Here is a 26,555-nt window from a genome sequence, read left to right as displayed (position 1 = left end):
GAATGACTGAACACATTGCATATCATTGTAATGAAATACTATTATAAGAAATGATGAGCAGGATGCTTACAAAGTAATATGGAAAGACTTACATGAACTGATGCAAAAGGAAACAAGCAGAACCAGGAGAACGTTGTAAACAAGAACAGCAATATTGTTTAACGATCTACTACGAATAACTCAGCTAGTCTCAAAAATACAAGGATCTAAGACAATTCTGTGGGACTTCTACGAAAGGCGCTGTCCATCTCCAGAGGAAGAACTGGTAAAGCTTGAATGCAGATCAAAATATTTTTTTCTTAACTTTTATTTTTTCTGGATTATTTTTTAGTCTTTTCTTTTATATAATGATTTACACGGAAATGTTTTTTGCATAATTACACATATGTCAAATTGCTTGCCTCCTCAATATGTTGTGAAAGAGAAGTTAAAACTTAAAAACAAAACAAAAAAAAAAGTTAAAATTGTTTTTTACATGCAATTGGGGAAAAATAAAATATTAAATACTTCGAAAAAGAGACCATTATATCTTAACAAGATTGGGGAACTCGACTCTAAAAGGAAGAGGCCCACTGAATGATCTCAGAGTTATCCACAGTAATCTTATGCTTGGTTCCTGGACCCATTTCAGTACCAAGTGTGGGAAATCTTCAATTCTGTGCTGCAGGTAGACAGTTTCAGAGACTAGTAGTCAAGGTATCAAAGAAGACAGATATTCCCTAACTGTTAGAGGTGAGCTGTGGTTTGCTAGTCAATACAGAAATAACTGGGGCTGAACATTGGATTGGATAACCAGGTGTTACAGAGAATAAGACATACTCAGAAGGCATTAGCATGGAAAGGGAAAGGGAAAAAACAAAGAAAACTGCTCTCTCAACATCTTCTCATGTATGGTCCATGGGAAGAGGGCAAAAAAGTTCCCCTTCCCACCCACTAGTTGCCCTTTTGTCAGGAAAAACCTGATGAAAAATACAGTGATGGATAGCACACCTCCACTGTTGTAACAGCACCAAAAAAACACAAGAGACTATATAGCTATACGCTGGGAGATTGTTTTATTTAATTGCTTAATAGGGGGATAATGGGAAGGATGAATTGATTTAAAAAGTCTTGTCACTTGAAAATTTTTTTAAAATTATAAAAAATCATAGCAAGGATGCTGAACTCTCAAACACAAAAGAGTTTAGAGAGGGTTGACTTTGGTGACTGCCCAGGACATGAAGAATGAAAAAATCATTTGAGGAAGAAACTCAGTATGAAGACTCCCACATTATTGTTCCATGAGTAGAATGTAGGGTGCAACCTACAGAATCCACTGTAATCCCTTCCAGACTTCCTAGAAAAATCCTGGAAGAGGTTTTCTCAGAGAGGGAAGAACTAACAAACCACCCAAAGGAAGTGTTAGCCAATGGTCTCCTCTTAAAGTCTTGAGGTCTATGTGTATTACCCATAGTGTTGATGCTGAAGCCTGGGGAAATCCAAATGTATGTGGACTATAAAGTGACCAGTAAACCATGGATGAGTTTGAGATAACCCTGAATTGTTAGGAAGCTAGTGATCTTCAGTATTGGACTTTTGAAGGGGATCCTAACACATCACCAAGCAAAGTAAGACAGGGAGAAAATAGCCTTCATCTGCTTAGCATGAGAATTAGTCTAATCATTAGAATCCTAAGCTTTGACGAGAATCATTCCTGAGATGTTCCATGACACTATGTATGGAATTCAATTTCAAGTTTGGGTAGACAACAAGCAGCTGACTTATTTTGACCAGCCACCTTTTGGATGAATAAACTAGCAGCACTAGCTACCAATGAGTTCATCAAATAATTCAACAAAGATTAACTGGGATGTCCTGTTCCAGGGACATCTTAAATCTGAAATTATGATAACAAATAAAGAAAGATAGGTTTAGGAACTGTACCTTGTGACTTACTGATCCAGGGAAATCCTGAGAAGATTAAGGTTGATTCTGTATCATGTATTTTTTATCCTATTTACAATTAATTGATTTTTATCCTGTAACTGCTTTTTGTCCTGTAATTGCTGAAGTCATAGTTCTTAATCTCTGAACTTAGTTCAGAATTCAACTGGCCTGTAATAGGTTAATTTTAGAAATCCAGCTCTCCTGCTAATCACTGATCTATTCTTGCCTCCAGGAACTTAGCTGACCTTGGGAATTGCATGTCAACACAAGGGATTCAGGCCTAACATCTTTACTCCACAAAGCTATTCTTCAAGAATGTCCAATCTGTTATTTTGTCTCTGGACTCTTAGGAGAAACCAGTTATGTTCCCTGTGCCTCAGCTCTATAGCCAATCACGTTGCCTTCAACTATATGATAATAACATCCTGTTCTTTTTTTTTTTGTTTTTTTTAACCCCTCCAAATCCTATATAAAAGTATATTCTTTTGCTCAGTCTTTGGCATAGGCAATCTATTGACCCATTTATTAACAGGCGGCACACAAGTAGTGTTAACTTACTAGAAATATTGTCTCAGTTTACCTTGGTTAAATTTCAATTGCAACATCCCATAGAATGGAAGGAAAAAACTATCTCCCCAACCAGAGTTGCCTAGAGCACAGTTTAAGGGACTTTTGTCCAAGGTTATGCAGCCAGTTCCTTGCTTAAGTGACTTTTGTCCAAAGGTTATCCAGCCAGTTCACTGCTTAAGTGACTTTTGTCCAAAGATTATGCAACCAGTTCACTGCTTAAGTGACTTTTGTCCAAAGTTATCCAGCCAGTTCACTGCTTAAGTGACTTTTGTCCAAAGTTATCCAGCCAGTTCTTTGCTTAAGTGACTTTTGTCCAAAGATTATGCAACCATTTCACTGATTAAGTGACTTTTGTCCAAAGATTATGCAGCCAGTTCACTGCTTAAGTGACTTTTGTCCAAAGATTATGCAACCATTTCACTGCTTAAGTCACTTTTGTCCAAAGATTATGCAACCATTTCACTGATTAAGTGACTTTTGTCCAAAGTTATCCAGCCAGTTCCTTGCTTAAGACACTTTTGTCCAAAGCTTATCCAGCCAGTTCCTTGCTTAAGTGACTTTTGTCCAAAGATTATGCAACCATTTCACTGATTAAGTGACTTTTGTCCAAAGTTATCCAGCCAGTTCCTTGCTTAAGTGACTTTTGTCCAAAGATTATGCAACCATTTCACTGATTAAGTGACTTTTGTCCAAAGTTATCCAGCCAGTTCCTTGCTTAAGACACTTTTGTCCAAAGCTTATCCAGCCAGTTCCTTGCTTAAGTGACTTTTGTCCAAAGATTATGCAGCCAGTTCACTGCTTAAGTGACTTTTGTCCAAAGTTATCCAGCCAGTTCCTTGCTTAAGTGACTTTTGTCCAAAGATTATGCAACCAGTTCACTGCTTAAGTGACTTTTGTCCAAAGTTATCCAGCCAGTTCCTTGCTTAAGTGACTTTTGTCCAAAGTTATCCAGCCAGTTCCTTGCTTAAGTGACTTTTGTCCAAAGCTTATCCAGCCAGTTCCTTGCTTAAGACACTTTTGTCCAAAGCTTATCCAGCCAGTTCCTTGCTTAAGTCATTTTTGTCCAAAGATTATCCAGCCAGTTCACTGCTTAAGTGACTTTTGTCCAAAGATTATGCAACCAGTTCACTGCTTAAGTGACTTTTGTCCAAAGATTATGCAACCAGTTCACTGCTTAAGTGACTTTTGTCCAAAGTTATCCAGCCAGTTCCTTGCTTAAGTGACTTTTGTCCAAAATTATCCAGCCAGTTCACTGCTTAAGTGACTTTTGTCCAAAGATTATTCAGCCAGTTTACTGCTTAAGTCACTTTTGTCCAAAGATTATGCAACCAGTTCACTGCTTAAGTGATTTTTGTCCAAAGATTATGCAACCATTTCACTGCTTAAGTGACTTTTGTCCAAAGCTTATCCAGCCAGTTCCTTGCTTAAGTGACTTTTGTCCAAAGTTATCCAGCCAGTTCCTTAAGTGACTTTTGTCCAAAGATTATGCAACCAGTTCACTGCTTAAGTGACTTTTGTCCAAAGTTATCCAGCCAGTTCCTTGCTTAAGTGACTTTTTTCCAAAGATTATGCAACCATTTCACTGCTTAAGTCACTTTTGTCCAAAGAGTATGCAGCCAGTTCACTGCTTAAGTGACTTTTGTCCAAAGTTATCCAGCCAGTTCCTTGCTTAAGTGACTTTTTTCCAAAGATTATGCAGCCAGTTCACTGATTAAGTGACTTTTGTCCAAAGATTATGCAGCCAGTTCCTTGCTTAAGTGACTTTTGTCCAAAGATTATGCAGCCAGTTCCTTGCTTAAGTGACTTTTGTCCAAAGATTATGCAACCAGTTCACTGCTTAAGTGACTTTTGTCCAAGGCTATACAACTGGTTCATGTCAGAAAGCCGGGTCTTCCTGATTTCAAAGCCAGCTCTCTATCAACTAGGTTATGCTGCCTTTCTCATACCCAAAGGAGACGCGGGGATAATTAAGACTTAGAGGGAGCTGGTCCCATGGTCCCATGAAAGTTTTATTCAGATTCTGAAACTTCCACTAGCTTGTGGCTTCAGAATTAGTGACCTGTGTTGCCTTCTCTTTATCATTTTTCCCAGAATGGATGGCAGTGGGATGGCTGCATGAAGAGGGGCCAAGACAAGCCGAAAAAATTGTTGAATGATTCTCAGTGACGTTGCATTCCTCAGAGGTCCCTTACGTGAAAACAATAGTAGAAAATATGTCCATAATGGAGTGTGGTAAGACGTGACTGATTCCACAGATGGCCCCAGAAACTATTTGGCTCAATGGCCACGGTAACTCTTCACTACAATTTAGGATGAGGGTCTGAAAAGAGAAATCTCAACCTAGTAAGAAAGAAATCCTATTGCCCCCTCCCCCAAATCATCAAATATTGATAAAAATTCAGGGGAGACCCCACCTGAAGCTCCTTTGGGTCATAGAGCTGAACTTCGGGGACTTCAGAGACCCTCTATTTAACTGCTTAGTTTTACAGATGAGGAAACCAAGACACGAGAAAGTCATCTACTTAAGCATTAACCATCAAAAGCAGGATTTGGACCCAGTTCAACCGGCTCCAGAACCAGTTTCTCCTCCTCCCATATTCCATATCACCTTTTCTATCTGGAGAATAGATACCAGCAAATCTTTGGAACTTGCAGTGTTTAGGTTTTTTGTCTCAGGAATAAAGAGGAAAAAAGTGTTGATGGATGATTGTACATCCCTCATGGACCAGCAGACGCACCCAGGGATGAGAAAGCTTTGCCCAAAAGGTGTAGAATAAAGAGCTTCTCCTTGTGGGGCTTCCCTCAGACCCAAGGAGAGAGCTGAAGAGGAAGCGTTACTGGCTATGGTTGACCACTAGAAGTCTAGGAAGCTGTGAGGGGGACTCTCAGTTGGCATTTCAGTTTCATTGGGGACTTTCAGACCGACCAGAAATCTCAGCGATCTCCACGGCTAAAGTTCCATGGACATTTGTACAACAGGAGTAAATGATGCCCCAGGTTCACAAGACGGGATTTTCAGGAGAGCCTCCTTTGTCCATCCACCATAACTTGAGATCTCAGAAGACGGCACTGACGTGGGTCCTGATGATTGGCGTGTCTCTTGCTGAAAAAGCTGTGACCTTGGCTCGGAAAAGTTCCGATAGCACAAGGGACAGACCTGAGTTCATTGTCAGGATTTCCAGCAAGGTAATAGAGTCTCGCTAAGATATTTTAGTATGCAGGGAACACACAGAATTGCAGAGCTATAGAAAGCCATCCATACCAAGTAATTGGAAGCCTGGGCAACCTGCCAGTCTATAAGATGGGCCCAGAGTGTTGATAATAGCTCAGAAGTCAATGTTTCGGATGAGGGAGAAATAGAATACTTGGAATTTCTCAGAAGGTCAGGGAAATCAGCCGCATGTCTGGGCCCCAGGGGTACTTTTGTTCAGCCCGGGCTGAAGGTTGAACCCACACACAGTCTTTTTTAATCTAACACTCCAGCTACAGGGACACTTTAAGAATAGAGATAAAAGAGTGTGACAGACACTCTGAGGGATCCTCAGGCTCGGGACCGGGGCTACAGGTCAGCAGGTTCTGACAACTGGATGCCTGGCCATTCAATTATTCAATGACCGTGTTTTTTACAATTCCGGAGGTCAATCTAGGTCTGCCAGCCTCAGCAAGCCAATGACCGAGCTTTCTCATGGTGCTTCATAGGGCCATTGCCATCCATTCAACACTGGGCTTTTGAATCCTGCCTTAGACACTTACGGGTGATGTGACACTGTGCCTCAGTTTCTTCATCTGTAAAATAGATCTTATAACAGCACTTATTCTTCAGAGTTATAAGGCTCAAGTAAAGGTAATATATGTAAATATGAATTTTTCAAATCTTATTATTGTTATTCAGTCATTTTCAGTTGTGTCCAATTCTTTCTGACCCCACTTGGTTTTTTCTTGGCAGAGATACTGGAATGGTTGGCCATTTCCTTCTTTCGCTCATTTTACAGGTGAGGAAACTGAGGTAAACAAGGTGAAGTGACTTGTCCAGGGTCACATAGCCAGTAAATGTCTGAAGCCAGATTTGAACTCAGGTTTTCCTGACTCCAGGCCCAGTACACTATCCATTGCACCACCTACTTGCTATTATTATCACAATATATAGAGAAATGGGAGAAGTGATTACCTAGTTAAACACCACCCATTACTGCTGGCTATGTACATTAGTGCAATGGAGACTGTTAATTATTACCAATTTCTTCTCAGTGTTCTAGGCTCTCAGTGTCACACAGGTGGCTCACAACACTTCCAAGTGCACGGTGGAATCAAATTTAAATGTAATTGGGGAATGCTTAAGAAAATAAATAAAAATAAAATAAAACACAGATAATATTAACTTTCTAAATCAACATGCCGCTTGCCCAAAGGGATCCTTACATGTGTTTCTATTTCAATCTTAGGCTGCAGCTGTAGAAAATTCAATAGCTTGCAGAGAAGGTACACACTTGCTTTGGGAGAATGGAGTTTCCTCACCTGGGAGTTCCCTTACATTCATGAAATAGCCAGAGGAGCCCCCTCTCTCTGTCATGGATGTGAGACAATGAACTTCTAGAGAGCAGGGGCCCTGTATTTGCCCTTCTTTATACCCCTAGCCCTTACCACATAAGGTGGGCTCCATAAATCTTAGGGATTATCATAATTGGTGTTTAATAAATGCTTGTTGATTTGATTTGACTAAAATCCTCCCCTTTGGACCCAGAAAGGAAATTTCTCAATACCAAAGACCATGGCACTGTCAAATGGTTTAAGCTCGCTTGTAATATCCATCCTCTGCTCTGCAGCTATGTTCCAAGCATAAGGGATCTTTCCATGTGACTTAGAATTGAAAGCTCCTCTCTGTGTTGTGGATCACCCCTTCCCCCACTCCTCCACCCTCCTGGACTTGGAATAAATGCTCCCCAAGGTCAGGGACTGTCTTTCTTTACTATTTGTATCCCCAGGGCTTAAAACAGTACTTTGCACATAAGTGCTTAATAACTGGTTGGGTTTTTTTTTCCATTAGTTTATTCAAGTTCTTAACCTTGCTTTGGTCAAGGACTTGTTCACCCCTGCTGAAGCTTAGGGACCTTTTCAGACTCATGGGATCAAATGCACCAAGTAAAGTGCGCAGAATTATAAAAAAAAACTAATTATATTGAAAGTTAGCAAGAGGTTCAAATAAAGACAAGATGCTGGACCCAAGCTAAGACCCTCTTCCGGCCTCTTTCTCTCTGTTTGACATATGAACTCTATGTAGGAAGTCCTGAGGGGGAATTTGAACTCAGGGCCTCTTGACTTCAGGTGCAGTGCTCTATCCACTGTTCTATCCAGCCGTTCTTTATATAGAGAGAGGTGCACTTGTGTAATTAGTTCTGCACAAACAACTCCATTTAGTTTTAAGATTCCATTTTGTAACTAAGTTGTTGTTGTGTAAATTATTTTTCTGTAATAAGATAAATATTTGTGTATAGTTTTGTCAATATAGTGTGTATGTCCCCAAATCTGGTAAACAACTGACAAACATTAACGATGTTAGAAAACTAAAGCTTTAATTGGAAATATGCTTTTATCATAAGCTTGGGTAATTGGTCACCAATCAGAACACTTAACCAGCACCATAAAAACCCACTGCAGGTCCCAGCTATCAGTCTGCCTCTGGGGGAACACAAGAATTGTGGACTCCTGCATTAACTGCATCTCATGATTGATCAAGGATTGGTGTTGATGGGACCAGGATGTCATCTTGGAGGGAGACATTCTGCCTCTCTCTGAACAGTAAGGGAAGGCTCTAAATCCCGGTATGAGACACACATGACCAGTTAGTGGTTTGTTCCTATAGGCTTGATGTCTATAGGACTGAATGTATCATGGATCCCTGCTGATTAATAAAGAATGATTGCATGTATTGATGATTGTCTGATCTATAGTTACCTTTACCATCAACATACATAAAGGGGGGAACAAACCCATAGTGAGTCCCAAGAATATAATTGTTTAAACTTAGGAAAGGAAATTTGAAAAGAAAGTAGTTTACTAAGCCTATCTCTCCAGGGAGAATAAAGATAAGGGGAAGGATCTTTTAAACAGATGCCGATAGAATATAGATTGTACTGGAGAGCTCCCGGAAGCCAGTAGTCCAAGGTCTTATGACTTTGATAAAGCCAAAACCACCGGAACAAAAATTTAATAATCCCTCTCATCTTTGCAAGATGTTAAAGATTTCCTACTTAGGAAACCAGGGGGAAAGATAGACTTGATTTGACAAGGGAATATCTCTCTCTTTATGGAAATAGAAAATAAACTAAGAAATTACCAAAATAATTAACCTATGATTTGGAATTTAATTACACACATTATGTCAAGTAGTCTTCAGACAGGAAAGTCAGAACAACCAACAGAAGACAAAGAGAGAATAATGATTTATTTGAAAATGGTTCAGATGACCCATTACAGGGGGATACAAAGGTATGGGCGATGCTGTATTGGTCTTTCACCCTTTATCAAGTCACAAGATTTTTAAGGTGAGAGAGGAAACAACCACTAATATAAAACCTAGAGCCAATCTGGGTCAGATTTTAGAAAAGGAATTATTATTGTTGTGATTGTTATTCAGTCATTTTCAGCCACATTTGACTCTTCATGACCCCATTTGGGGTTTTCTTGGCAAAGATACTAGAACAGTTTACCATTTCCTTCTTTGGCTCATTTTACAGATGAGGAAACTGAGGCAGACAGGATTAAGTGACTTGCTCAGAGTCATACAGCTAGAGTCCAGATTTGAATTCAGGAAGGTGTCCTCCTGACTCCAGGCTCTGCTATTATTTTGCATCTTGCTGTTTTACCTAGATATTAAGAGAATCTATTATTCAAGTAATGAGTTCATCAGATTCAATTGGGATGAGTCTACATGCTGAGGGATGATTAGGAAAGACAAAAGGCCAACCCAAACTCCTAGGAATGGAGAAAGTATTAAGAAGCAGCATAATTGAGAGGTTAGCAGAAGATACTCTCTTACATTAGATTTTTTTGGTGCTTGGAGGAAATAATGACCTAGTAATAAAAAGACAGTTAAGACTTAGAAAACTATGCCTGAGGCAGTACAGCTGTTATTAAAAACGGCTATCCAAGAACAGGTATACATGGATTTAAGCCAATAGTTGAAAGACCAGAACTAATACATTGCATTGAGCAGATGAAAAGAATCTCGATTAGAACAGGTCTAAATTCAGACAAAAATTACTCCTTTCCCTCTTTGGTAGGAGCAGATGCTGTAGAACAAGTCAAGACAACTTTAAGATTGAGTGAGGATATTCGCTCAGAAACTAAATATTCACTAGCTGTACAAAATGAGAAACTCAACCAATGTAATAATATCTTTAAGGGAGCAAAATGATAGTAACCAAGGCAACCTCAGAGAATATGGAAACAATAAGATAAGTCATGAAATGATCATCCTGTTAGGGAGAGCTTTGGTACAAATTAAGATAAAGAAGAATACCATTTGAATCTATTATTATCTTCAATGTATCCTGTCTACATCTTGTTTGTGTCTAGTTGTTTGAAAGTTGCAAGCTCCCTGAGAATGGATACAACCTTTTGCCTTTTGCTTTGTCTTTTTTTTTTCTATTAAAACATGACTTATTTTTTTTTAATTTTTTACTTTTTTCTGGTAATACTTGTATATTAACTTTTAAAAAAGATATTTCTTGGGGGCAGCTAGGTAGCACAGTAGATAGAGCACCAGCCCTAAAGTCAGGAGGACCTGAGTTCAAATGTGGTCTTAGATATAACACTTCTTAGCTGTGTATCCCTAGGCAAGTCACTTAACTCCAATTGCCTCAGCAAAAAATAAATACACACACACACACACACACACACACACACACACACACACACATATATATACACATTTCTTTATGAAATATGTTGGGAGAGAAAAATCAGAACAAAAGGGGGAAAACCATGGGAGAGAAAAAAAAATAGAAAAAATAAATGAATATAGCATGTGTTGATTTATATTCAATCTCCATAGTTCTTTCTCTGGATGTAGGTGGTGTTTTTTTGTACAAAGTTCATTGGGATCTGGACTGCTGAGAAGAACCAAGTCTACAATGTATTCCTGGTTGTACTGGTTTCATTTAGCATCAGTTCAGGTAAATCTTTCCAAGCCTTTCTAAAATCAGCTTGTTCATCATTTTTTTTATAGAACAATAATATTCCATTATGGACACGTACCACAACTTATTAAGCCATTCTCCAATTGATGAGCATCTGCTCAGTTTCCAATTCTTTGCCACCACAAAAAAAAAAAAAAAAAAAAAAAAAAAAAAAAAACCTACTACAAACATTTTTCACATGTGGGTCCCTTTCCCTTTTATGATCTCTTTGGGTTACAGACCCAGTATTTTTTGCCTTATCTTTTGAAGCAGCTAGAGAGTAAGATAGACAGAGTCATGGGTTTGCAATCAGTCCTAAACCAGCCTCATCCTTAATTGTGTGATTCAGTGTTGAGGTATAATGAGATAGTTAGACTTTCCTTGTACCAAGCCACTAAAATGTTGGGATTAGTCACCAAATAACCATGGATGATACTCCAAAATTGTGAGTCATCTCAAAAGAATGCATAACATAGACAGCCTCCAAATCAAGGGGCAAAGATTTTGTTACAGTGCTCAGTTAGCAAAAAGTTGTTGTTGTTGTTTTTTTTTTTTTTTAGAATTTTTTTCACAGTATATATGCATGAGTAATTTTTTTAAATAATATTATCCCTTGTATTCATTTTTCCAAATTATTCCCCCCTCCCTCCACTCCCTCCCTCCGATGACAGGTAATCCCATACATTTTGCATATGTTACAATATAACCTAGATACAATATATGTGTGTAAATACCATTTTCTTGTTGCACATTATTAGCTTCCGAAGGTATAAGTAACCTGGGTAGATAGACAGTAGTGCTAACAATTTACATTCACTTCCCAGTGTTCCTTCTCTGGGTGTAGTTATTTCTGTCCATCATTGATCAACTGGAAGTGAGTTGGATAAGAAGTTGTTAAGTTAAACAAGAAGTTAGCAAGGAAAGGGGTTTTAGCAATTAACAAGAGGGGAAAACAAGTTCCTTAGCTGTAACTAGGAGAAAGACTCCATTAAGGGGAAGATGCCATGAGGTGGGATTACAATGGAGTTAAATTCCTAAAGCAGTTTAATTACAACAAGGACTATGCCATTGATGGGTGGGCTAATTTAATTTCATAGAGAAATTTAGTAATTATCTATATTATGAGCAGATCTTTTATAGGGGAATTATAAATGGGAAAAGGGAGGTTGACATTAGAACTTGGCTTTCTAATTGGACATAGTAAAGGTGGGGTTTCCAGAGACCTCCACCAGGAGTAGGACTGTAATAAAGTCACTTGAACAAAAGGCCTACTTAAGAACAAAAGGCCTAAACAGAAGCAGAAGAATCCACTTCTAATCCTGTCAGTGCTCCTTCCTGCTTGCTAGGTTTCCAGATTGTTTCCAGAGATTCAGGCTTTCTCCATCAATGCCCCCCTGGTTATTCAGGACCACATCATCAGGGCAAGTTGAATCTGCAAGTTTCCTCAATCATTAAATAGAGATAATAAAATCTACTTCCCTGGGTTGTTGTAAAGCTCAAATGAGATAATATTTATAAAATATTTAGCTCAGTAGATACTTAGTAAATGCCCCTTTCTAGATTTAAATATTTAGCATAATCTAGACAAGGTTAGATACTGCTTCATAAGTGACTTTTGAGTTTGGGAAGGGACCCCAACTCAAAAGTTTAAGGGTCCAGATCGGGGTCACAGGGTGTCTCAAAAGAATTTGCAGACTTGAACCCATCTCCTTAGCCAAAGGGCAAAGCTTTATTGGAATAACACCATTAAAAGCAGACTGTAAGGGAATTCAGCAGAGAAACAGAAGCAAGGAGATATACTTATCCAGCTTTCAATCATAGACAAGCTAATCCTATGGCTCATAGGTAGGAAGAAGTGGTCTCCAGAATTTGGTTCTCTTGACCAGATTATTACTGACAAGATTACCAGTCAGTAGTGAATAATAGTGGTCTTATTCACTACTGTCTCAGGAATTTGATCTGTGGGAGTTTCCTGAGGCGAGAAGCTCTCTGGCTAAAAACCAGATATATTGGGTGTGGGAGTTTCCTGAGGCAGATTCCAAAGCTAGAAAATTTAGGACTACTGGTTTATTGTTAGAACAGAAGTCCCCCAAGGTCAGGGGACCCACAAAATTATATTACATCATGACCAGACTCAATAAGAAAAAAAATGAAAACAAACAAAATCAGACTTGGATAAATGATTTTGGAAATCCTCAAATCTTAGTTTGAAAAGAATATAAAAACTTTTAAATTTGCAGATTAGCCTGAGGAGATCTATAGATGTGCTATCCTAGCATTAGGAGAAGAAATAATCAGAATAAACATTTGTCTTATGGAAGAAAAAAAAAAAATTAAGTTATTGGTAGGGAGAGCTTTCTGGGTTTCAGTCATCTTGCTGCCCCAAAGCAACTAATAAATACCTTTCAGCAGAAAATTAAAGAGATAAAGAAATGATTTTGAAGGATTTAGAACCGAGAGGCAAAGTACTGAGGGAGGGGGAGTGCTTTATATGACCTACCCTTTGTCCCAACCTTACTTGACTTTACTCACCAACTGCCATTGGGAATAGATGCACATATTTTCCCTCTTCCTACTCCTCCTTTCTAGTTCTGGAAGCATAATCAATCAGTGAATATTTCTTAAGCTCCTACTAGAAGACAGTCATTTTGATTTATGAACTGCCACTGGACTTCAACAACTCTGAAGATAATGAGACCTATGACTTTGTTTAACTCTGTGTCAGTTAAATCCAATTTACTTTTTGGGTTGTTTTTTGCTTGCATTTTATTTTCTTTCTCTTTTTTCCTTGTGCAGCATGATAAATATGGAAATACATATAGAAGAATTGCACATGTTTAACATATATTGGATTCCTTGCCATCATCTAAGGGAGAGGGTGAGGGGAAGAGAGAGACCAAAAAATTTGGAACACAAGGTTTTGCAGCAGTGAATACTGAAAACTTTCCATGCATATATTTTGAGAATAAAAAGCTTTAAAAAACCAAACAAAACAAGCTCAAGACTGACATTATTTTAGGTCAAAGCTTCTTAAACTATTAAAATAGGTCAAAGGTCGTGTAATTGAATGTGGAGGTTACAAAATTATGACTTATTATCAGTAAATGTTTGATTTGTATACCTATTTTATATATTTATATACCCAGAGTCATGTAAAAATTTCTCCGGTGAAAAGGGGTCTCAAATAGAAAAAAGTTTAAGAAGCCTATGGTAGGTGATTAGGATACTAAATCCCTTTACTAGTAATTCCTTATACTATAATCAAATAAATGCTTGCCATCATTCCTGAAAAGATGTGCTCATTGCCTTCCTTATTGTTTCATTCCCCAGCTATCCAAAATACTCTTCCTAGCCACCATCCCCCCATAGGGAGGTCTCTTTTATTAAAATGTAAGCATCCTGACTGCAGTGAGTCTATTTTGATTTTTTTATCCCCTAATTCTTAGTCATATTGTGAGCACTTCACAAATGCTTTTGCTTTCCTTCATTCCTAAAATGTGGCTTTCAAACCTAAACACAAGTCTCTAGATGATGTCCTCTAACATTTACAGGAGGGAGAAGGGAAAAGGGGAAGGGAAGGAAGAAAGGAAAGAGGAAGAGGAAGAGAGCTATTGACAGATTTGAAGGGACTTGAAAAACAATGTAGTTCGACCCCTTTATTTTCTTTTTTTTGTTTTGTTTTTCTTCTTTTTTTTTTATTAATTTTTATAATTATAACATTTTCTTTGACAGTACATATGCATAGGTTATTATTTTTTTTACAACATTATCCCTTGTACTCCTTTCTGTTCTGAATTTTCCCCTCCTTCCCTCCACCCCCTCCCCTAGATGGCAGGCATTCCCATACATATTAAATATCTTATAGTATATCCTAGGTCCCCTTTATTTTCTAAGAGTGTCTCTTTTAGACTTCAGCAAATTCACAGGTCAGAAGGCTCAAAGAGAGAAAATGAGATGTAAAGGCAAAATACTTTTACAAGCCACTTAGTCATTCTATATCTAGTAAAGGATCCAAGGCTTTGAGTAGTCATTTGTATATTAAAAGGCCATTAGAAATGATGTTTTATTCTGAATAGGTAGTCAAAGGACCCAGCTCACATTCTATATCTTTCGTATTTATTCTTTTCATGACTTTAAGAAAGTTTACTATCTGGGTTCAGGTTTCTCATCTGTCCAATGATGGAGTGGGACTCAATGATCTCTATAGTTACTTTTATCAAATTATGATCCTGTGAAATTAAAGATTATCTATAGTATAGGTAACATCTATGTATATGATCTTTCAAATAATAAACAATATTTTTTTGTTTAAAAAAAAAAAAGAAATGATGTTTTATAGTCCCTAGAACTTAGGTTTGATGAGGTTTAGACTTGGGGTACCCAAATGAAATTAGGGTTTAATTGAGATCTAGTGGCAGCTTCGGGACACAGGAAGTCAAATAGAGCTCCCCTGCAACTCCTTTGGATTTGGCGCAAGGACACAGAGTTAAATGAGTTCTGGTGGCAGCACAGAGTCCCCTGTAAAGGAATTTACAGACCTGAAAACCTAGATTGATAAAATGGCATTTGGAAGTAAGGTTAAAGTCTAGTTAGTAAAAGGTGTTAAGTAAAGAGAAGAGGGCACTAGAACCAGTGTTCCAGTGGGCAGAGATTCTTTGGCATGCCAGGCGTAAGGCTTGCCATGTTTGGAACCTCTGCAAAGAGATGGCTCCAGTTTGGCTCTTTTATAATGAGAGATTTAGATGAAGAGGCCTGTGGGCAGAATCCCAAGTTGGCTCAGATCTGGGTGGGGGTTGTGAGAGTCTGGGTCTCCCATTGGAATTCAAAGGGGTGCTTTTGACAGAATTTGTGAATCAAAGGTCCTACCTTCTTAAATTGCTAATGCATCAGCCAGGAGGGGCTGGGAATCAGAAAAGGAATAAATCCATCTGAAAAGATTAGTTTCTTAAAGGGAGCACAACCCACATCAGGATGACCACTAGGATAGAGATTTTAAAAAATCTGTTGAACCCATACTTCCAGATATCTATATTTGGTGATATTAAGAAAATGTCTATTGTCTACTTATAACAATCTACTGAGATGAAGATTTGAGAAAAGTACTGGATGATTACCATACATTAGCAAGAGATTTCTCACTGGGGAGACTTATTCTTGATAGGGAGAGATTTGTCAAAAGGAAAGCTTAAATCTTTTTCTAAGAAACCTTGAAGATATTTGGAGTTAAGAATTTTTTTTTTTTTTTTAAACATTCCCAGGTTGAGCTTCTGTTCTTTCTGGAAAGACACAGGTAGCACCTTAGCTGATGATCAAAGTAATGGTGGTAAAAATTACTCCTGATCATCAAGGATCAAGATTGGTGGTATCCAAAAAAATGGCATCAAGGCCCTGCAGTACGCAAGACTATTATTTTGGCTCTCTGTGCTTCTTACATGTTCCTCGCTCTAATATTATATTTTAAGCTTGTTTCTGTTCTTAGAAATGATAATCTGCCTTAGTTTATAAGGAGAATTGTTTTTCATAATTACTACTTTTCCTATGGCATTTGAAATGTCTTTACTAAATGCTACTGGCTGACTATTAATGAGAAACACACTAGTGTGGGCTTAAGAGCTATAGCAGAAGCAGTCTTGTATAGAATAATCCCTAGAAACCAAGATGGCAGCCACCTCTTGGTGGCTCTTGGGAACTCAACCCACGAGTATAAATTGAGGGAAGGTCCCAGGAATATGGATAAGATAATTAGAGTTCAGAGAAAGCAAGTGATTTACTTAAAATGTAGAGCTGGCAGAGCCAGGATTTAAAGTCTAGAACCCTGGTCCCAAATTCAGAGCTCTTCATTGTGCAGCAGGCTACCGTAGAAAAGGCCCCAGGACCCATTGCTGTCTCCCCAGGATGACAGTAGAGTTCACTGGAGGGCCCTGATCTACACAGTAGTTGGAGCCTTTATGGGGATGTATCCTTGATAGCCTAAGGCTTGATCTAGGGGATTTCTGTGTATCATTAAGGGAATCACTTGGCAATTGTGAATTCCCTGAGGTCAAAGGGAGTTAATGGGAATTGTAGTTCCTGGGGAGAAAGACTGCAAAGTGCCTAGGACATTAAAAGAAGCACAATCCACAGGGGACAGTGTCCTGGCACTGGAGGATGTTGGGAACCAGAGTTATCTAAGAGAAGAGAATTTTGCATAAAATGGAGCCTCCATTAGTAAAGGATTATGGGAGATGGAGTCCCCCACAAGAACTGACTGGAGCCCATTTAAACACTAAAGAATTGTGGGAGATGGAGTCTCCTGGAGGGGGATTCTGGAGAATGGACTGATGGAGAACAATTGTAGGAGATTCTGTCCCTAAGAGGATGTGGGGAAGTTTGTGGCCAAAGGAACTGGGAGATGGAGTCTCCAGGATTGAGGGATTATTGCTGAAAGCTTCCTGGAAGGAGGTGGCCAGGGGTGGGAGCACCCAGCCTGGTCTGAGGCTGATGTGGGCTGGAGGAGAAGGGACAGGTAAAAAGAAAACCAGAGAACTTGGTTAGAGAGAGACTCCTTCTGTTGTCTGGTGTTTCCTGAAGCCAAATGGAATTGGGGGCAATGGTGGAGCTGGAGAGCTCCTTCATCTTCCCCTCATTGAGCCTCCATTTTCCCCTCTGTTAAAAATGTGTGCTGTGGGGTTGGGGTCTGCCCTAAGGTCAGTTCCTCTGCCAGCTCTGACTGTCCATCCGGAGCTCTCTGATCCCTGCTGCAGCTTCCACCAGAGGTGATCCAGGGTTTTCTCACGGCCACAGAATCGGTGAAATGTGTTACTGTCCTCCTGCACGCTTTCAGCACATACCACGTGCACACCCACCCGTGCACATACACACACACACACACACACACACACACACACACACACACACACACACATACACAACATGCACACAACTCCTCCCATATACACAAAATACAGAGGTACCTGACAACTCCCCCCCATACAAGGCATGATACACCAATATGTGAGCACACGTACACACACAGACACACATTCACACACACACAAACTCACACACACGCCCTCAGATTCGAGGGCCCTGAGCGTGCCCTCCTGCAATGCCCACTGAGGTTGGTAACTGATGCCAATCTGGGCCATCAGCTTCCCCTCTGCAGATCAGACCAGACGCCCTGGCTCCTTGGATTTTGCTCTCACTTTTGGAGGGAGGGACATCAGGGATTTCTGGTTCCAAAGCAGCGCTTGGGGAATATTCTTCATAATAAGTAGCTTTTTTGGAGCTCTTTGCGGTCTGGATCCCTCTCAGCCCTGTCCTTCCGGCTGTCCTGTTCTCCTTTCTCTTGTGATTTACTTGAGTTTCCTTCTTCCCCCTCCCCAGTAGAACCTCTTCAAGGCAGGAACCATGTTTTCTCTGATCTCACGCACCCCCAGCCCTCCCCCTGTGGGGCACCAGTCACTGCTTAGTCAGCCCCCCCCCCTTCACCTGTGAGGATTCTAGCTTTCTAAGCTGTTGAAGGTTCTGAGTCAGGGGTCTCCTAATCCTAAAGAGTCCTAGATTTAGAGCTGAAAGAGATGGTGGCTATCATCCAACCTAGCCGCGCTGTACAGCTGGGGAGCCCTTTGGAAGTGAAATGGCTTGTCTGGAGTCAGCTGTAGTCACTGATAGGGGACCGAGTACTTTATGTGTAATATCTTGGGATGTGGATGCTATTATTATCCTCATTTTACTGCTGAGGAAACTGAGGCAGAGCAGAGTTTAGCTGCCTTCACATATCAGTGAGTGGATGAGGCTGGATTCGGACTCGGTTCTTCCTCACTCTAGGGCATCGCTCTCCAAATTTCCAAAAATAGCAGAGCCAGGAACCCAAGTCCTGTTCTCCACCTCCCATCCCAGGGCACTTTCCATGGCACCCGCTGTTTCCCAATATTGCTGGAACCGGGATCCCGGGGTTTGCCCTCAGACAGCCAGTAAGTGTGTAAGGCAGGATTTGAATCCAGATCTCCTAAGTCCAAACCCCTTGCTTATATTCTGCTGCCTCTGTTCAGTTCTAAGAGTCCAGATTCTTATGTTCTAGAATTCTTAAAATCTAGAACCTGGGATTCTAAGAATCTAGGCTTTCCGAATAAGGGGATTCTAGAACCCCGTTTGGAAGTCTTCAATGTGAGGATTCTTCCATCCTCTGCCAGTGTGAGCCCGGTGTGGCCCAGGGCACCGCCCGTTCCTGCCGATCCCCCACCCACCCGCCCCCAGCGGGGTCTCCAAAAGCAATGAGGACGCGGAGCCAGACCCTTCTCTCTCTCCACCAATATATTTGATACTTGTCCAGAACCAGAGAGATGGAGTCGGCCATTGGGAAATAAAAAAAGAGGAACAGGGAGAGGGAGAGAGAGCCAGAAAACGGAGAGGGCGACAAGGACTCGGGACAGGCGGGAGGGCTCTCGAAACGGAAGGACAAGGAGAGAGAGACAGTGACACAGAGAAGGGGGCTTTGGGGGGGGGGGGAGAAAACCAGGGAGGGAAAGCAAGCCAGGGAGAGCGGGGAGCGGGACGGAGGAACTTTGGGGGTACAGGAGGCCGGGGGGCCGAGGCCCGGCTAAGGGAAGAGAAGGTCCCTCCCCCCAGAATACAAAATGAGGGTGGGGGCACTGGAGCAGGGTTCTCTCCTGGGCTGGGGGGCGAGACAGGATGGGGCGGTGCTGGGAATGAGGTCAGTAATAGGTCTCCTTCTCCACCCAGCCTGGAAGAGAAGAGCCAGACAGAGACAGCGCCCCAGAGGCAGACGGAGAGAGACAAAGAGACAGACGGACACAGAGACACAGAGAGACAGAATCAAAATGAGAGAACGGCAGAGAAGAAAATAGAAACCAGAGGAGAGAAGTGGCTGAGCCCTTCTGGGTCCATCCCCTGGACTCCTCCCCGGGGCGCCCCAGGCTCCCGGCCCCAGTCCTAGTCCCCACCTGCCCCCAGCCCAGCCCCAGCTCTCACCCCCGGGGTTCCTGCGCAGGATGAGCTTTCTGATTTCATCATAGACAAAGATGAGGAAGCTATAGGGGAAGGCACAGAACCACCAACTGGGCCTGCCGAGCCGTCCGAGAGCGGGAAAGAGAGGCAGACATGGGACAAGGAGACAGACAGGGGGGAGAGAGAATGAACGAAGGAGAGGGGGAGAGAGAGGAGAGGGAAAGAGGGGGAGGGGGAGAGAGTAACAGAGACAGAGAGAGAGACAGAGACAGAGAGAGAGAGAGAGACAGAGAGGGGGGAAGGGAGAGAGACAGAGACAAAGAGATAAAGAGAGACACACAGAGACAGAGATAAAGAGGAGGGAGGGGAGAGACAGAGACAGAGAGGAGAGAGAAATAGAGACAGAGAGAGACACACACAGACACAGAGACAGAAAGAGAGACAGAGAGAAGGAGAGACACACAGACACAGAGAGACAGAGAGGGAGGAGGGAAGAGAGAGACAGAGACAAAGAGATAGAGACAGAGAGAGAAGGAGAGGGAGAAAAAAAGAGAGAGAGGGAGGGAGGGAGAGAGAGGGGGCAGGGAGAAAGATTAAGGGTGAGATATTAAGGGGCAGAATGGAAGGGGAGGAACGGGAAAAGGGAAGAGGAAGGGAGAGAGAGAGAGAATGAAATTAGTGGTTAGTGATTAGTTTCTGGACTGAGGCTGTTCATTAGTAGAGAGGGATCCCCAGATCCTGGAATGGGGAGGGGCTTCCACTTGAGGCTGGGACCAGCGTCTGCAGGAGATTTGGGGGGTCCCAAGGAGGCTGAGAAAGAAGATTCCCAAGTGGGTGCCAGAATGGGTCGGGCGGGGTTACCCGGAGGGGAGAGCCCAGGCCCGGACCTGCGCCAGGCTGGGGGAGACACTCACTTGAGTGGGTACATGCGAAGGGCCACGTCCATGCCGGGGCAGTAGGACAGGAAGGCGGCCAGTGCTGTCTCCTCAAACAAGCCGAAGATCAGGATCTTGTTCCTGGGGAGGGGAGAACATGGTGGGGGGTCCGGGAGGCACAAGGAGCCCAGCACGCATGAGCGTGAGCACACACACACACACACACACACACACACACACACACAGAGCCTCCTCACACACAGACTCGCTAAGACACAGCTTAGACTCCCATGCAGAGAGAATCGGAGAGACAGAGACACAGAAATGCTCAGAGAGCCTCGAAGTCACAGAAATAGTAAGAGCAAGGAAGCGGGAACACGGAGGAGCCGGGGACAGAGCTGGAGAGACCCCAGGAGAGGGAGACAGATACAACAAAGTGGGAGGGAGGCAGAGAGCCAGGGGGCAGACAGACACTCGGAGGCAGAGACCTCATCTCTCCACAGGGTTCTTACCCATCTTCTTGCACAGATCGATAAAGGCAACAAAGGCCCAGAGAAAGGCTCTGAGAGAAACTCAGAGGCGGAGAGAAGAAAACGTGGGGGAAGAAGTGAGAAAGATACAGATATATGGTGAGAAGGAGAGATGGGGGCACAGAGTTAAACATACTCGGAGAAATCCTCAAGATGGCAAAGAGATGGAGAAAGAAAGCGAGGGAGGGGCAGGAGCCCCGAAGGAAAGATGGGGACTGATGGCTGCTAGAGCGCAGCGAGGGAGAGGGCCGAGCCCCGCGCCTGCCCCAGTCCTCACTTCATGCCCTGCTGGAACACGGAGTTCCTCCTGGTCTTGCAGATGATGAGATCTGCCCACTGCACCACCACGATGCTGACGAAGAAGGCCGTGTGGCAGGTGAACTCCACGGACTTGCGCTGCTCGTAGGTCTGGGGGAGACACGTGCAGGGGGGGCTCAGCCCACATCTCTTCCAGATCCCTCCATGCCCAGGGCCGGCCCACTGCCTGCCTCTGGGCGTCCCCCAGACCCCGGGCTCTCCCAGGATCGGCTTTCCAAACCTCTGCCCCTCTGGGCGTGTTCCTGCCTCCCACCAGAAGCTTCTGTAGCTCTCAGGGCCTTTGGAGGCCCTCCTCACTCACCCACTGCTGCCCATAGCTGTCCTCAAGGTCGTTGACCGTTCGGTCATCCCAGTTGAGCCGAATGCCCACGAGGTTGGAAGGCAGGAAGCCGTTCTCCGCCAGAATCACAAAATAGGCAAAGAAACCCCCAAGAGCCTGGATCATTCCTGCGGGGGACAGAGGGAAGGGGGTCCAGGGATCCCTTGTCAGGCTCCCTCTGAGGTTCCCATTGGCTAAAGGTTCTCCAATCCCCTTCTGTTCTAGAACTTAGAGGTGGGACCTTGGGGGTCACCAGACCCTAATGTGATCTTCCATTTTACAGATGAGGAAACTGAGGCACCCCACACTGATAGCAAGAGCCACAGCAGGGATAAATCACCCAAGGGTCTTCTTGGATGGAAGACCTGAGAGTCCCACCCAGGAAAGGGGTCAGGCAGACATTTATTAAGTGCTTATTGTATGCCATGCTTTGTGCTAAGCACTGGAGATACAAAGAGAGACAAAAGTAACTAATACAGAAAAGTTGCCACAAAATGATTTCCTCATCCAGCTATTGACCCTCTGAGGCTGGATTCCACTGGGGTTTTCTGATCCCACTGTCGCCTCCCACATGGCACCTGATCCCACCTGAGGATCATAGCTGTGGAAGGTCACCTGAGATAGGGACCCGAGGCAGCAGCCCCTAACCCTTACCTATTTGCCCGTACGCCATACTGATGAGCCTCTCGTTCACCAGCTTGTCCGTCCTTGGATTTCGGGGCTGTCGCTTCATGATGTCGCTCTCTGCAGCCTCATAGGCCAGGGAGATGGCGGGGACCTGGCCGGGAGATAGAGGGAAGCCAGTCAGTGAAAACCCACAAGTTACCCAAGAGGAGAGTGCTCTCCTATCTCCTAATTTGAACAACCCAAAGAGGTCTTGAGAACCGGATCCCTCCCTGAGCCAGTTCCCAGCGCCAGCACCCTCTCTGAGCTCAGCTCCCCAGAGGGACTTTCAGGTAGACCCACCCCATGACTCCCAGCCCCCATAATGAGAGGCTTGAGCTCCCCGAAGCCCCTTGGGGAAGCTGAGCGGAGGGTCTCACCATATCTGTGCCCAGGTCAATGCAGAGGATGGTGATGGTTCCCAGGGGCAGAGGGATGTTCGCCATGATGAAAAGAAGGAAGGGGGTTATCTCGGGGATGTTGCTGGTCAGGGTGTAGGCAATGGATTTCTTCAAGTTGTCGAAGATCAGTCGGCCTGAGGGAAGGAGTTCACACGGAGGTCAAATCGGGCAGTCACCTGCCTTCCTGAGGAGAGAACTTGGCCTTCCTCATCAGTATACATTTTCTAGCTCTTTTTTCCATCTCCCAATTGTCCTAAAATCCTTCCAGTGACCTGTCTTCAGAAGGAGTGATTTTTAAAAAATTTCCCACAAAATAAAGTGAATTGAAATGGCAAAAATAAATAAATGATAATTTTAAAAATAGTAATCAATCTGCTCGAATTCTCTCGTAAACATTTTATGAGCACAAAATCAGGATTAAAAAAATGGAAAAACAAAATACTTCTTAAATTGAGGATAATGATATTACCCACTTGGAAATGTATAAAACAGATGTATTTTTAAAGTAGAAGTGACCTCTTTTCTTATCTACCCTGAGGCTGTCTTTATTTCCATGGGAATAAGGATGGGGGGAGATGAGGGCAGTCCAGCCTCCTCTTGACTCCAGCACATGGATCAGTGCATAGAACCCCAGAATGGCCCAGTCTCTGGCTCCCTCACAGAGACCTTCCCAGTTCCTTCTACAAGCAAGGACACCTTGACAGCCAAAGAAGGGCCCCCAAGAGTGTCCGAGCTGGAGAGGACCTTCGAGACCACTGAGTGCACCCCTGTCATGGTGCACTCAGTTGGCAGAACTCAGCCTCCTTGTCTTACCCTCCTCCACGCCAGTGACGATGGATGCAAAGTTATCATCCAGCAAAATCATGTCGGCCGCCTGCTTGGAGACGTCGGAGCCGGCGATGCCCATGGCCACACCGATATCTGCCTTCTTCAGGGCAGGGGAATCGTTCACACCATCCCCAGTCACGGCTACGATAGCACCCTGTGGGGAAGAGGGAGAGGGACACCGGGACTAAGCATCTGGACCTCCAGGACCTTCCCTCTTCAGGACCCCGAGTAGCCCGTGTCCCAGTCCCTGCTCTTCAGAGGGCTTGGTTGTATGGGGTCTCGGGGACTCGGGCCCCCCAGAATCATGGATTTTACCGTTGATCCAACTCATCCATCTGCCTCAGGAAGACAGAGTTCTGTCCTCCTGTCTCTGGACACCAGATCCCCACAGCCCCTGCTCTTGTGAGAGATGCTGCGCCCCCAGCCCGTGCTCCTCGGAGACCCGCTCCTCCGAGGGAGCTCTCACCTGTCTCTGGCAGCCTTCCACAATGATCAGTTTCTGCTGTGGGGAGGTGCGGGCAAACACGATCTCTGTGTGGTTCTGCAAGATTTCATCGATCTGTTCTGAGGAGAAATCCTTCAGGTCCGTGCCGTGGATCACGCAGGCCTTGGCATCCCTGCACAGACACAGGAGTGGGTGAGGAATGCCCCAGGGCTGGGCAAGGGCGGGAGAGCAGGGAGGGTCTGAGAGGAGAGAGAGGGGTGCACACGGGATACAGTGAGGGAACCCGAGAAAGGATCGGGGGGACGAGGATGGACATGGGGGGGCGGGAAAAGAAAGACTGTCTGAGGTCAATGGGAAGAGAAAAAGACAAGAGGAGGGAGAGGAAGGGCAGGAAGGCCAGGGCAGAAAGGGAGTTTGACAGATAGGATCGAGGGGGAAAGAAGGCTCGTTCCCCTCCCCCCCCCCCAGCCAGAAGCATCCTCAAACAGCTTGGAGGCTCCGTGGCCAAGCTCACCCAGCTGGTAGAAAGCAGCGTGGACCCGGACCCCGGTCATGTGTACCATTGAGAGAGACACAGAGATAGAGACAGAGGGGAGACAGAGAGAAAGAGAAAGAAGAAAAGGAAGGGAGAGAGACATAGGACAGAAACAGAGAACGACACAGAGAGAGAGAGAATGACAGAGAGAGAGAGAGAGAGAGAGAGAGAGAGAGAGAGAGAGAGAGAGAGAGAGAGAGAGAGAGAGAGAGAGAGAGAGAGAGAAACAGAGAGACAGAGAGAGACAGAGAGAGACAGAGAGAGACAGAGACAGAGAGAGAGAGACAGAGAGAGACAGAGACAGAGACAGAGAGAGAGAGAGACAGAGAGAGAGAGAGACAGAGACAGACAGAGAGAGAGAGAGAGACAGAGAGAGAGAGAGACAGAGAGAGACAGAGAGAGACAGAGACAGAGAGAGACAGAGAGAGGCAGATAGGACAGAAACAGAGAACTACAGAGAAACAGACACACCCAGAGACAGAGACAGAGAGAGACAAGAGACAGAGAAAAAGAGATAGCGACACAGAGAGAAACAGAGAGACAGAGAATGAGAGAAAAATAGAAAGAAAGAAAAAAAGAGACAGAGAGACAGAGAGAGACAGAGAAAAAGGAGGAGAAAGTGCAGGTAGAGAGCAGAGACAGAAAGAGAAAGTGAAACAGAGACAGAGAAAGCAAGAGTTACAAAGAAATGGTCAGGGAGAGGAAGAAGGCAGGAGAGACAGACAGAGACAGAGACGCGCACAGAGAAACACCCGCAAAGACCACACGGGGGGGAAGCGGGAGGGAGACTCAGCCGGCGGAGCAGAGCAGCGAGGGGGAGACGGGAGGTGGAGGCACGGGGCAGCGGAGGGGGGGGGTCGGTCCCGGGCGGAGCAGCCGCCTCACCTGGGGTTGACCTGGCTCACGGGGATGTTGAGCCTGGCGGCGATGTCCTCCACGGTCTCGTTGCCTTCCGAGATGATCCCCACGCCCTTGGCGATGGCTTTGGCCGTGATGGGGTGGTCGCCGGTGACCATGATCACCTGCATGGCGAGAGAGGAAGAGTGGTCGCGGCCGCAGCCTTTCCCCCTCACCCCAGGGCCTCGAGTCTCTCGCCCCCCGCCCCCCGCCCCAGCCCCCCGCCCCACCTTGATGCCGGCGCTCCTGCATTTGCCCACAGCATCGGGGACGGCGGCCCTGGGCGGGTCAATCATGGACATGAGGCCGACGAAGCAGAGGTTGTCCGTGGTGAAGTTGACGTCGTCACAGTCGAAGGCAAAGCCCTTGGGGAACTGTTCCTCAGGCAGGTAGTAGTGGCAGAACCCTGGTGCGCCCGGAAGAGTGGGTTAGGACTGAGGGTCCGCCCCTGCGCTACCCGGGGGTCCCTGGTCTCCCACCGCGACCGCCTCCCGACCCTCAGCTCCCAATAGCCTCTTCTCTTCTCCCAGCTTCCCACCCCAGCCTCAGTTTCCCTATTCCCCAGCGCCCATCCTCCTCTCAAACTCCGAAAAAGTCCCGGTTCACCGAGCTCCTTCCTCCCAGCCCCCGTGAGCCCAACTCTGCAGGTAACAGCAGCTTCCTTTGGGCCATGGGAAAATGGAGAACCAGGGTCTTGCCCAAAGGGACAGCGTCAGGACCTAAAGTCAGCTCTCCAGGGGCTGATTCCTTGTCCTCCACTCCCACTTCCTCAGTATTCTCTTCCTTTGATCCTCAACTCCCCATTTTCCTACTCCTACAATTCCCCAACTATTGTTCCTATAATCCCACCTCTCAATTTCCTAATCCCTCATCTCCCAACTCCGCATCATCTGGCTGTCAATTCCAATGCCCCCTCCCTTCTGCCCCAGATTCCCAAATCATCCCCCCCAACCACTGCTTCCCTCAGTGGATTTTCCTAATTTCTCATGCTCCTTGGTTTTCCCCAACTTCACTCCTCCAGGTTTCCAATCCTTTAACTTCTAATCCCTCAGTCCCTCAACTCCCCAAGTTCTAACACCACATTTTATCAATTTCTCATTAATTCAGTTACGCAACACTATG

General features: G+C 44.3%; 1 protein-coding gene across 3 annotated transcripts in view; it reads right to left on the bottom strand.

Moving 5' to 3' along the window:
• Positions 1-18,950: 18,950 nt before the first annotated feature.
• The window catches only part of ATP1A3 (ATPase Na+/K+ transporting subunit alpha 3), a 28,858-nt gene continuing 21,253 nt past the window's right edge, over positions 18,951-26,555 (bottom strand). For all 3 annotated transcript variants that reach the window (XM_074306996.1, XM_074306997.1, XM_074306995.1), the window contains exons 13-23: positions 25,664-25,839; positions 25,422-25,558; positions 24,023-24,173; positions 23,542-23,710; positions 22,708-22,862; positions 22,319-22,442; positions 21,647-21,792; positions 21,305-21,435; positions 20,537-20,638; positions 19,647-19,738; positions 18,951-19,398 (exon numbers count right to left, since the gene is read on the bottom strand). In XM_074306996.1, the coding sequence (XP_074163097.1) occupies positions 19,370-19,398; positions 19,647-19,738; positions 20,537-20,638; positions 21,305-21,435; positions 21,647-21,792; positions 22,319-22,442; positions 22,708-22,862; positions 23,542-23,710; positions 24,023-24,173; positions 25,422-25,558; positions 25,664-25,839 (1,412 nt within the window). In that variant the 3' untranslated portion in view covers positions 18,951-19,369. The remainder of the gene's footprint in view (positions 19,399-19,646; positions 19,739-20,536; positions 20,639-21,304; positions 21,436-21,646; positions 21,793-22,318; positions 22,443-22,707; positions 22,863-23,541; positions 23,711-24,022; positions 24,174-25,421; positions 25,559-25,663; positions 25,840-26,555) is intronic.

The sequence above is a fragment of the Sminthopsis crassicaudata genome, chromosome 3 (genome assembly GCF_048593235.1).
Source record: "Sminthopsis crassicaudata isolate SCR6 chromosome 3, ASM4859323v1, whole genome shotgun sequence".
NCBI classification, from domain to species: domain Eukaryota; kingdom Metazoa; phylum Chordata; class Mammalia; order Dasyuromorphia; family Dasyuridae; genus Sminthopsis; species Sminthopsis crassicaudata.
The sequence above is the reverse complement of the archived record's forward strand: the minus strand, read 5'-3'. Positions and strand labels throughout refer to the sequence as shown.